Here is a 12,022-nt window from a genome sequence, read left to right on the forward strand (position 1 = left end):
CCTTCTGTACTTCCTCAATGTGCCTACGTATAAAATGATCTGTCTGGGAGATATGCAAACAAAGGTTGCTTCCAGCGCTCTTTTGGAGATTGCGTTTCTGATGTAGGAAGGGATTTTTACTTCTTAGGGCCAGGGTAACTGAAGGGATACTTGTCAATTCTTAAAGGTCCATAACAGGATAGAATTGGAAGACTGCACAACTCTTGGAAAGTTTTAGAGCTGAAAATGAATTTTAAAAATGGAAAGCCATTTTAAAACTATCAAATTTTCACAGCAACTTTACCTCAGTACCGATGACAATAATAAACCGGTTCCCAACCCCAGAGCAGTTAATTGATCTTTTCTCCGCAGGACAGAGCAGAACACGTCACAGCAGCTGGGGTTGCCGTCCCACCATTCAAGCCTGCATGGCGTCGAAATGGTAGAGAAGGTGAAGCAGCTGAACAAGATGTTGACTGCCAAGGAGTTCCAGGAGAGAATGCAAGGCATTTCACAGCTGCAGGAGCAATGTGAGGCCAACCCGAGGTTCGTCACCTCCAATATAGTGGACGTAAGTCTGGGCACTGTGCGTGGGTGAAGGAACTCTGAAGAGCATGAAGAATATAGTTACACAGCTCCAGCAACCCGTGTTTGAACCTGTTTCCAGATGCTTTTCTGGTAGAGTTTCCACACTTTCTCCATGTGGGTTTGCTCTGGTGCTGTAGATTCAACATAAAACATAGAACAGTACAGCACAAGATAGGTCCTTTATAATTAAACCCTTAACAAAACAAATCCACTCAACCTACACAATATCCATATCCCTCCATTCTCTGCACATTCAAAGTCAAAGTGCACTTATTATTATGAAAGTATGCACGCAGTATTCAACCCTGAGATTCATCTTCTCCACAGTCAGCCACAAAACAAAGAAAACCATGGAATCTGTTCAAAGAAAAGCATCAAAACAGCAATGAAAAAAGAGCAAAAAATACAGAATATAAAACACAAAATTGAAAGAGTCCAGGCGTATTCAGTTCTGCTCAGTTTATTTTCCACAGGCTGTCCCAAACAAAATTGCTCAAAATAGGGAGGGGGAGAGGGGGGAGAAGGGGGAGAGGGAGAGGGAGAAGGGGGAGGTTGGGGGAGGGGGAGAGAGTGGAGAGAGAGGGAGTGAGGGTGGAGAGGGGGAGAGAGAGGGGGGAGAGGGAGAGGGAGAAGGGGGAGGTTGGGGGAGGGGGAGAGAAGGGAGAGGGGGTGAGAGAGGGGGAGGGGGGAGTGTGAGAGGCCATCACACACAGCCACCTTTCTGCTGCAGCAAGTGAGAGACTGGTAGACAGCGCTGAATACCCACTTGCCTTCTGCACTTGCTTTGATTTCAATCTTCCCTCAATTTAATTTGTGAGATCGGCAAGAAACGGAGCCAATAATGGGCTTGTGCGCCATTTCCAGTCTTCACGTGCTTACCTAACATCTTTCTGAACATCCCTATTATATTTGCTTCCACTGCAACCTCTGGCAGTGCATTGCAGGCAACTATCACTCTGTATAAAAAAACTTGTTCCACACATCTCCTTTGAACTTACCCCCATAGCTTGAATGCATCTCCTCTCATATTAGGCATTTTGACTCTGGGGGAAAAAGAAGATACTAGCTGCCTACATGATTTGTCCCTTTCATAGTGCTACAAACCGCTGTCAGTCTGTGTAGAGCCTGGTAAGGAAACACCAATGCCCTTGAATGGAAAAGTAATGGATATGGCCCTGTCTATCATGAGTAAAGCCCTTCCCATAATTGAGCACATCCAGGCCATGCTCCCTACTCATTGCTGCCATCAGGAAGAAAGTGCAGGAGCCTCAGGACTAACACCACCAGGTTCAGGAACAATTATTAATCCTCAGCATCAGGCTCTTGAACCAAAGGAGATAACTTCACTCAATTTCACTTGCCCCATCATTGAAATATTCCCACAACTTATGTACTCACTTTCAAGGACTCTTCATCTCATGTTCTTGATATTTATTCCTTATTTATTTATTATTTATTATTATTTCTTCCTTTTTGTATTTGCACGCTCTGTTGTCCTCTGCACACAGATTGAGTGATTGTTGACCAAGTTGATGCAGTCTTTTGTCAATTAGATTATGGTTATTATTCCATTATGGAGTTATTGAGTATGCCTTTCAGAAAATGAATCTCAGGGTTGTATATGGTGCGTATATGTGCTTCGGTAATAAATTAACTTTGAACTTTGTACAGCCTTCCCTCTGCAAAGATAACAACCCAGGTTTGCCAATCCTCTCCTTACGGCACATGGTCCTGTAATCCAGGCAGCATCCCAGTAAACCTACAGCTCCTCCATAACCTCTACCTCTTCCTTTAATGAGGTGACGAAACAGCTTAGAAACAGGCGGTTAAGCCCTTCATTCATGCCAACCATCAAACACCCATTTACACAAGTTCTACCTGAATGCTTTATTTATATTTACACCTCCCACTTTCTCAGGCCCTACCACTCACTAACACTGACCAGTTCACCTACCAGCCAGCATGTCTTTAGGATCTGGCAGGAGCGGAGCACTCTGAGGAAACCGTGCCGTCACAGTGAGAAATTACAAACTCCAGACAGCACCCGAGATCAGTCACACACAGGTCACCGGGGCGGTGAGGCAGTGGCTCTAGGAACCATACAATTGCAAAATCCTCAACGTGTCATTGAACATCTCCAGAGTGCTGCTGGGCAGCAGCAGAACATGGTACTGGAGCATGGCATCTCGTTGCACGTTGTTCTGTGCAGACCTGTTCCTTACTTCCATTCTAATTATTCTACTCTTTTAAATCTAAATTCTATGGCTTTCACCTTATTGCCCGCTTGCACTGTACTCGCTCTGTAACTGTGAAGCTACATTCTGCATGCTGTGACTGTTTTCCCCTTTGCGCTGGTGTGATGAGATGATTTGTATGGTTGGCATTTAAAGCAACTTTTTTTCACTGCAGCTCAGTATATATGAAAATAATAAACAAATTTACCTGGTTTAATTTAATTTGTAGTTGCCAGGATGTTTACAGTCTGGCAGCAGAAACTGCTGGTAGAATCTTTGAGGAACAGCACAAAACAGGAGGAATATCCTGTCCAGGAAAGACCTTTGAGCAGAGGTGGCCCTGGGTTTCTTATAAGAGTTTAGCCTTCTTCTATCCCCAGCTGTTGGTTGCCTGGATCACTGGACACTCAGGGGCTGGGGCCTGTGTAACAGCTTCTCAACGTTTTGTTCATGTGGTATTTATATTGGTATATAAGGGAATGTACTAAATTGCTTGGTACAATGAATGAAGATAATCTCATGACCTTTTGGCTTTTATATTATAAATTTAGTCTATTTTGGGGAATAAATCTAGAGGTCCTACCTCCCTCACAAAACAGTCTCAAATGTCCTGCATTGTTCCTAGACAGTGAAAAAGGGATCAATCAAAATGGAGCTTTGAATTTCTGAATCATTTGTCCTATCCAGCTGTTCCTTCCACAGAAAATACACACCAAGTGTTCTAGGATATTGGAATGATGTGGCTACAGTGCTAGAAGAGCAACCATAGATCTTGGTTTCCAAACTTTCTGTGAGATTTTGATTGGGTCGCAAGTAACCATGCAGACATGTTGACGTACATCCCGCAGGGAAGGTGAAGATAAGAGAGCATGAGTACTTCATATGTGTTGGTGTGTGGAGTGGCTGGGCTATGAGCAGCATGCCCCGTGTCCTCTAATTCCAGTCGTTTGATGTTTCAGATTTTTGATGCCTTCACCCCACGGCTGCAGGATTCCAATAAGAAGGTGAACCAGTTTGCCCTGCAGTCTTTGGTGACCATGATCCCAGTTCTGAAGGATGACCTTCACAGAGTTCTGCATTCCATAGTCACCATTGTCACTGACAACTTAAACTCGAAGAACGCGGGCATTTACACGGCGGCTCTGCGTGTGCTTGATACACTGATCGATCACATAGGTAGGCCTCAGGTTCTTTGTCGGTGATATGTGGGGTCTGAGTGTATGATCCTGGAGTAAATGTAACTACTGCCTCCCTTCATTTTCATTTTTAAATCTTTTTTTATTAATTATTATTGAAGATTAACAAAAAAGATACATTAAGTCAATCTGTCATTATGTACAATAAAGAATTAAATTAGCAAATAACTGATTAACAAAGCTAAGCGATATATCAATAAGAAGAAAAAATAAAGTTTTTAAAAGAAAAAGGAGGAAAGAAGAACCCCTACTAACTAAAAAAAACCCAACTGACTGAGAAAGAAACAAAAACAAAAACAAAAACCCATTGGGAGCACAATCCCCGAGCTATATATCATACAAGCTTCCAAAAAAAAATCAATCCTCCAACTCAAATCCACTTAAAGAAAAATTGGAAGGAAACCATATTAATTAACTCAAATCAGATGATAGTAGTGGGTGAATGAACCCCACCTTTTCTCAAAATCAAATCGAGGATCAAAAGTTTGACTTCTGATTTTCTCCAAACTAAGACATAGCATCACCTGAGAAAACCATTGTATCAAAGTAGGAGCAGAAGCACCTTTCCATTTCAACAAAATAGCCCTTCTGGCCAATAATGTAACAAATGCAATTACTTGTTGGTCTGATGGAAAAATACCATGAATATATTGAGGAATTATACCAAATAAAACTGTCAATTTATTAGGTTGTAAATTAATTTTTAAAGCTTTAGAAATTGTAGAGAAAATAGACTTCCAAAAATGCTTCAATACAGAACACGACCAAAACATATGTGTCAATGTGGCTGTCTCGGTTTTACATCTGTCACACAGACTATCGACATTAGGAAGCATTTTAGACAGTCTTTCCTTTGTCAGATAGTAATGATGTACAATTTAAAATTGAATCAAAGAGTGATTGGCACAAATCAAAGAAGAATTGACCAACTTTAAATTCCACAACCATTCTTCTGTTATCAGGGTCATGTTAAGCTCTCTCTCCCAATCTTGCTTAATCTTAAGTGAAGGATAATTGTGCTGTTGTAACAATAAATTATAAATTTTCCCAATAAAACCCTTCACTAAAGGATTCATTTTTAAAATAATATCTAACAGGTCAGAATCTTGTATATATGGAAATTACTTAAATATTTTTGTAAGAAGTGGCTGACCTGAAGATATTGCAGGAAATGTGAATATGAGAGAGAGTATTTAGTTACCAATTTTTCAAAAGACATCAGTCAGCCATCTTGAAACAAATCCATGAAGGAATAAACCCCTTTATTCCTCCAAAGAAGAAAAATAGAATCACATAATGAAGGTTTAAATAAATAATTTTGATAAATTAAACTAGAATGTTTAAATTTTTTAAGATTAAAAAAAGTTATGAAACTGGAACAAAATTTGTAATGACTGCTTAATCACAGGATATAAATTTAAATTAGTAATTTTGGCCAGTTGTACAGGCAGCGATGCTCCTAATAATGCAGGTAAGTGAAACTGTTTCACAGCATTCAATTCCAAATCAGCCCATGGAAGTCATTCATCTCTATCAGCCCAATATAACCAAAAACACATAAAACGTATATTAACAGCCCAATAATACATTCTTAAATTAGGCAAAGCAAGACCTCCATCTTTTTTTAATTTTTGTAAATTATATTTATCATTCTAAACAAAAGATGAAATAATGGAGTCAACCCGATCGAAGAACTTCTTATTTAAAAAAATTGGGATATTTTGAAATATATATAAAAGTTTTGGTAAAATCATCATTTTAACTGCATAAATTTGGCCAACTAAGGAAAGTGTAAGTGGATTCCATCTACAAAATATTTGCTTCATAAAATCCTCTAAAGGAACCAAATTAGCTTTATAAAGATCTTTATGATAATACCTAAATATTTAAATGAGTCCGTAACTCTAAAAGGCATGTCATCATATATCGAAGCAGGATTGTTTAGGGGAAATAATTCACTTTTATGAAGGTTTAGTTTATATCCCGAAAACTTTCTAAAATCATTTAATAGTTTCAATAAACTAGGAATAGATTCTTCAGGATTCGAAATATAAACTAAAAGATCACCAGCATAAAGAGAACAGTCCCATTTATAAAAATTCCATGAATATCTTTAGATTCATGAAGTGCAATAATCAAGGGTTCCAGCACCAAATTAAATAACGAAGGACTTAATGGACATCCTTGTCTCGTACCCCGTGAAAGCCGATAAAAAGGAGATATGCAATTGTTAGTAATAACAGTAGCAATAAGGCTTTTATATATCATTCTAATCCTCTTATTAAAGTTAATACCAAAGCCAAATTTCTCTAAAACATTAAATAAGTATTTCCATTCAACTCTGTCAAATGCCTTTTCAACATCAAGAGAAACGACACATTGGGAGCCTTAGAAAAGGATGAATATATAATATTTAACAGTCCCCAAACATTAGAAAAGGAATAATGGCCCTTTACAAAACCTGTCTGATCTTGAGAAATAATCTTAGCTAAACATTCTCCAGTCAATTAGCCCTTATTTTTGAGAGAATTTTAACATCCACATTTAATAATGAAATCGGTCTCTGTGAAGCACAGTCAGTAGAATCTTTATCTTTCTTAAGAATTAAAGAAATGGAAGCTTCATAAAATGTGGGAGGTAACTCTCCTATCAAAAAAAAGAATCTTTAAGCGTTTCCAACATATATGAAGAGAGCAATTTTATAAAATCCTACAGAATAACCAACCAGTCCAGGAGCTTTACCAGACTGCATTGAAAAAATAGCTTTCTGAATTTCACTTTCAGTAATAGGAGCATCAAGAGTTTGTTGATCTTCAACAGAAATTCGAGGAAAATCAATCTTTTGTAAAAAGGCATTCATTTTGGAAGAATCAACTGGAAACTGAGATTTATAAAGCTCCATATAAAAGTCTTGAAAAATTTTATTAATATCTTCATAATTGCATGATAAACTACCATCTCCCTTATGAATTTTTAAAATTTGTCTTTTAGCTCTAGCTGCTTTTAATTGAGATGCTAATAGCTTATTATTTTTATCTCCAAACACATAAAATTGACTTTTCAATTTAAGCAAATTACTTTCAATAGGATGTTAATAATAAATTATATTGTGATTGGAGTTCAACTCTTTGTTTAAATAAATCAATGTTAGGAGAGTCTGCATAAATATTATCCAAGTCTTTAATTTGTTTGGAAATCTTATCTAACTCTGTTTTTGTCTGTTTCTTAAGCTTAGCTGAATAGGACATTATCTGACCACGCAAATATGCTTTAAACGTGTCCCATATAATCAATTTCGATACATCTCCTGTATTGTTAGAAAGAAAAAAAATCTTTTATCTGAATCTCAATAAATTTGACAAAGTCTGGACTTGTAATAAATTTTCTGGAAAACGCCAGGACAAATTTGCAATAGCGATGTCATTCAATTCAAAAGCTAAACTTAAAGGTGCATGATCCGAAAGAGCTATAGCGTCATACTCATATTTCTGGACTTTGGACAAAAATTGGGGATCAACTATAAAGTAATCGATTCTCGAATATTTTTTGTGAATGTGAATGTGTGGGAAAAAAAGAAAAAAAAAGAATAATTAGGATGTAGATGTCTCCAAATTTCAACCAGGTCAAATCAATTAGAAAAGAGTTAATAAGTGATGCAGAACAACTCGGAATGCCTCCCTGATTAAAAAGAGATCCAGACATAAATTATCATCAGAGTATTTCCAGCACTCTTGGGATCTTCCTATGAATGATTTTTATTTTATAACTAATAATCCATAAAATGGATAGGACCTTGTTGTCTATTTATTGAATATTCATCCCCCCTTTGCATGAAACAGATAGAATTTAATCCATACTAACCACACAGTACTCCAGATATAGTCTCACCAAGAGTTTTATGTAACTGAATCATAACTTTTCAATCCACACTTTAACTGTATTTTAGCTTTCTTCATTGCTTTCTCTACCTGTATACTAGCTTTTTGCGATAGGACTCTGACATCCCTCCTGAACCACACAGATCTCTAATCCCTCACCATTTAGATAAAATTACATTTTTGTTTTTCCTGCCATAATAGAAAATTTCACACCTTAGGTCCATTTGCCAATCACTTAACCTATTTATACCCCTTTGTAACCTCCTTACGTCTGGAGCTTATCGTGTAGTGTGGGTGGAAAGCCTCACCCCATTGAAACAGTACCTTGCTGAGCACCAGTACTGTGACCAGCAGACCAGAGCTGGAGAGTGAGATTGGTCTCAATGGCTCCTGTTGATCAGCCTGGACAAACTGGACCAAATGGTCTCCTCCTGTGCACTGTTTATTTGATTCCAAGGATCGTGGCCGACTTGTTTCATTGCCCACCAGTAAAGTGGTTCCCCAGGGGCACAAGTGCTACAGGACAGGAACTGAGAAGATTTTAAAGGAGGAATCAGTCAAGGGAAAGTGTCAGCAGGGGATTGAAGCTCTGAATTACTCTCCTGGCTATAATATTTGAGAAAGAGTGAAAGGAATCTGGCCAAGCAATGTTGTACTTAAATAGAGCAAAGAGCACAGAACAGTGTACGGCAAGAACAGGCCTTTTGGACCACGATGTCTCTGCCAACAGTGGTGTCAAATTGAATTAATCCCACTGCCCTGCACCTGATCCATGACCCTCTATTCTCTTTGTTCCAAATGCCTCTTAAAAGCCACTATCATGTATACTGAGTCCCTGCAAAGGGGTTCATAAGGTTTGAGAATTTATTTCTTCTGCACCCTTATTATGCTGGGTGCCACCACTGTACTGGTGACGTCATGACATTGGCTGGGTCTCGCCCTATCTCCCTTTCTCTATTTGTTGATCAGTAACCTAGCCCATGCGTATGTAACACTGATTACCACTGGTTTGCTGTCTCCGTAAAGACAACTTGCTGCTGCTTCAGCCCTTCGCCAGCCGAGTGCAGTTCATCAACGGCCAGGCAAGGCACGACGTCACGGAGCGACTCGCAGGTGAGGCAAAAGCCAATCATGTCAGGATGCAGAGTCAAAGGTTTAACTGTGACAGGGAGCCCAGAATTAGTCGGGGTCTTCAAGAGGCAGGAGAAGAAGACTAAGTTATGTGCAGAGCATCGGCAAAAGGGTGGGGGAATGGGATGGACAGAATCATCCTACATAAACAGTATAAATTTGATTGTCCAAATGACCTCCATCTGTGCTGTCAACTCAACTGGCGAGGTAGAAATGGGGTGGTGTTTACTTTTCTTCATCCACAGAACGAGGGCTTTGCTTCAATCTGATGACTTGCTGGGCATCTTAGGGAACTGTAAGAGTGAATTGTTGCTATGAATCTGGGACACCCATATATCAGATCATAACGTTTCACTAAAAGTCATTAGTAAAGCAGCTAGGTTTAAGCAGTGGTTCCACGGTCATAACTTGTGACCATGAAACAATTATATTTGAAAGTATTACTTAAAATTAGGTCTTTATTCTTTGGAGCATAGAAGGTTGAGTGGGGACTTGATAGAGGTGTTTAAAATAATGAGGGGGATTGATAGAGTTGATGTGGACAGGCTTTTTCCATTGAGAGTAGGGGAGATTCAAACAAGAGGACATGTTGAGAGTTAAGGGGCAAAAGTTTAGGGGTAACACGAGGGGGAACTTCTTTACTCAGAGTGGTAGCTGTGTGGAACGAGCTTCCAGTAGAAGTGGTAGAGGCAGGTTCGATTTTGTCATTTAAAAAAAATTTGGACAGGTATATGGACAGGAAAGGAACGGAGGGTTTTGGGCTGAGTGCAGATCAGTGGGACTAGGTGAGAGTAAGCATTTGGCACGGACTAGAAGGGCCGTGGTGGCCTGTTTCCGTGCTGTAATTGTTATATGGTTATGGTTAATTTTCAAATTTAATTAGTTTGAACTGAGAAACTAGTAGTTTGACTTTTCATTGCCCCAGTTACTGTGGAGGGAGTTGAACTCATGATCCACTTGATGACTGGATTTTCAGCGCAATAACTTATGCTGCTGAATCTTTCGGAGAGAGCAGAAAGGATGTGCAAATCTTGGGGCTTTGGCCACGTAAAGCTTCTTTATCCTCTTCAAAGACATGAGTGGGAAAATGAAGGCGGGATTGATGTTTCTGGGCATTTGGTCTAATCCCTGTCGGCATGTAACTGGGTCAGACTGTTGTTGGAAGTGGTGTTCTCCCTGAGTATTCTTGTTTCTTTCTTGCCTGCAGCCCTGGTGCTGCCGGCCTATCAGCGGAGGCCTCAAGCGGTGGAGAGGTATGTTCTACCTGTGCTGTGGTACCTGGTGGGCAACATGACTGGGAGCGGCGTGATCAAAGGCGGAAGTGTTAACATGCGGGCAGTGACTGCCAAGCTGGCTGCCAGCCTGCACCAACAGATGGGCAGCGGACTTCAGGAATATGCACAGAGTCAGCCAGTGCACGTCATCAAGACTCTCCAGGATCTAACAGAGAAGGAACTTTAATCAGGGCAAGATCCTTCTACTGGAGTCAGCTGGTTTTAGACCCATCTGTGAGCAGCTACCAGGAAAAGTGATGTGCTTATTTATAATGAATCTTCCTTTCCCGTAACCATTGATTTTTGTTTATTATTAATGCCAGAGATTGGTTGGATTAAAAAGAAGTGAGTCGACAGACATCTGAGTCAGCCAATGGTAATGAGAGCCCGATCATTCTTCAGAAGCATGTGATGGGATCCAGTCCTGGATGAGGTGCAGAGACAATGGGGGCTGCTGGAAGTGGACAGTCGGATGACAGATCCCATACAAACCTGTCCCGCCAGAGGTAACAGGCATAGGCATACTAAAGCCTGTTCCACTCTGTCCGAACATACCTTCCCTACCCACTTCATACATCACCACCCACCTGTCAATACCCCTAATGTCAAACAAACATACACCTCACAAATACTACAATACTTTCGATCCTCTCATCCAAAGGACGGACGGACAGACGGACGCGCACACACACACACACACCATCCCCTCCCTTCAAACATACACACTCTTTATATAGCCCAGATAACCAAATTTAATTAAATTATCGGTGCACTGTATTATTTCTGCCTAATTTGCTAACAAGCACTTGCATTCAAATGATATCTGAATCTGGTCAGAAAACTTAAGACAAATAAACCTCTCATAGTAGTCACTTAGTTTGTTAGTTTGCCTAAAATTACATTGTGATCACCAAACTGTATCTGCAATATTCTATTATAACTCTGCCTGCCTACAAATGAAGTGTAGACCCACAAGTTGCAATGCAAGATTTGTAGAATGACTTCAAAATTTCAAGGTGATCTGAAAGAAAATATGGCAAAATAGTATTAACTAGCATGGAGGTTAAAGGGTAAAAAATTAACTCTGTACTCAGATGTATTTTAAGTCTATGTACTGAAGTCTCTGCAGTGTTCTCTCTGACTCAACAATGACATTAGAGTGATGTGCAGCCAACCAAAGGACCTCCTACATTGAGGCCCTTCTTAAGAACTCTATAAACAGGAACAGTAGCCTAATTTCTCCACTGAAACAGACAGATTATAAAAATCTTCCTTTGCAACTCATGAGGCCTTAAGTCTCTCATTTTGGAAGATTTCATTGTAGAGTGGAAATGAAATCATCTCCTATACTGGGTTTCCTTTCAGTTGCTTCACTGTCAGCCCAGGACTTCCTGTTACTATAAAGAAAGATGTATAATTGATGTTATGTAATTTTTTGTAGGAGAGACTTTAAAGAATAATATATAATTTATTGGGATCATCTTGATTGTATGTTGCTGACATTTCATTGTTAACATTTATATTGGCGATGTAACCTTTTCAATAAGATTTAATCATTTTGTTATTAGTATAGTTGGATCTAAGTAGTCTGACCAAGTCACCAGTGTTGAAGTCCTACAACAGATATTGTAAACTGTATTAGGTTAGTTCAAAGTAAATTTATTATCAAAGTACAAATATATGTCACCACATACAACCCTGAAATTCATCTTCTTGCAGAAACATTACAGAGTCAATGAAAG

At 39.3% G+C, this 12,022-nt stretch overlaps 1 protein-coding gene across 7 annotated transcripts in view; it reads left to right on the top strand.

Annotated features, from left to right (window-relative positions):
- The window catches only part of LOC132401061 (TOG array regulator of axonemal microtubules protein 2-like), an 86,736-nt gene extending 74,970 nt beyond the window's left edge, over window positions 1-11,766 (top strand). For 5 of the 7 annotated variants that reach the window (XM_059982835.1, XM_059982836.1, XM_059982841.1 and 2 more), the window contains 4 exons: window positions 352-550; window positions 3,761-3,977; window positions 8,902-8,988; window positions 10,214-11,766. In XM_059982835.1, the coding sequence (XP_059838818.1) occupies window positions 352-550; window positions 3,761-3,977; window positions 8,902-8,988; window positions 10,214-10,467 (757 nt within the window). In that variant the 3' untranslated portion in view covers window positions 10,468-11,766. Of the gene's footprint in view, window positions 1-351; window positions 551-3,760; window positions 3,978-8,844; window positions 8,989-10,213 lie in introns of those variants that run through there. The other 2 variants (XM_059982837.1, XM_059982840.1) reach the window with 2 other exon arrangements.
- The last annotated feature ends 256 nt before the right edge of the window (window positions 11,767-12,022 follow it).

This window comes from Hypanus sabinus, chromosome 10, assembly GCF_030144855.1.
Source record: "Hypanus sabinus isolate sHypSab1 chromosome 10, sHypSab1.hap1, whole genome shotgun sequence".
Classification (NCBI taxonomy): Eukaryota; Metazoa; Chordata; class Chondrichthyes; order Myliobatiformes; family Dasyatidae; genus Hypanus; species Hypanus sabinus.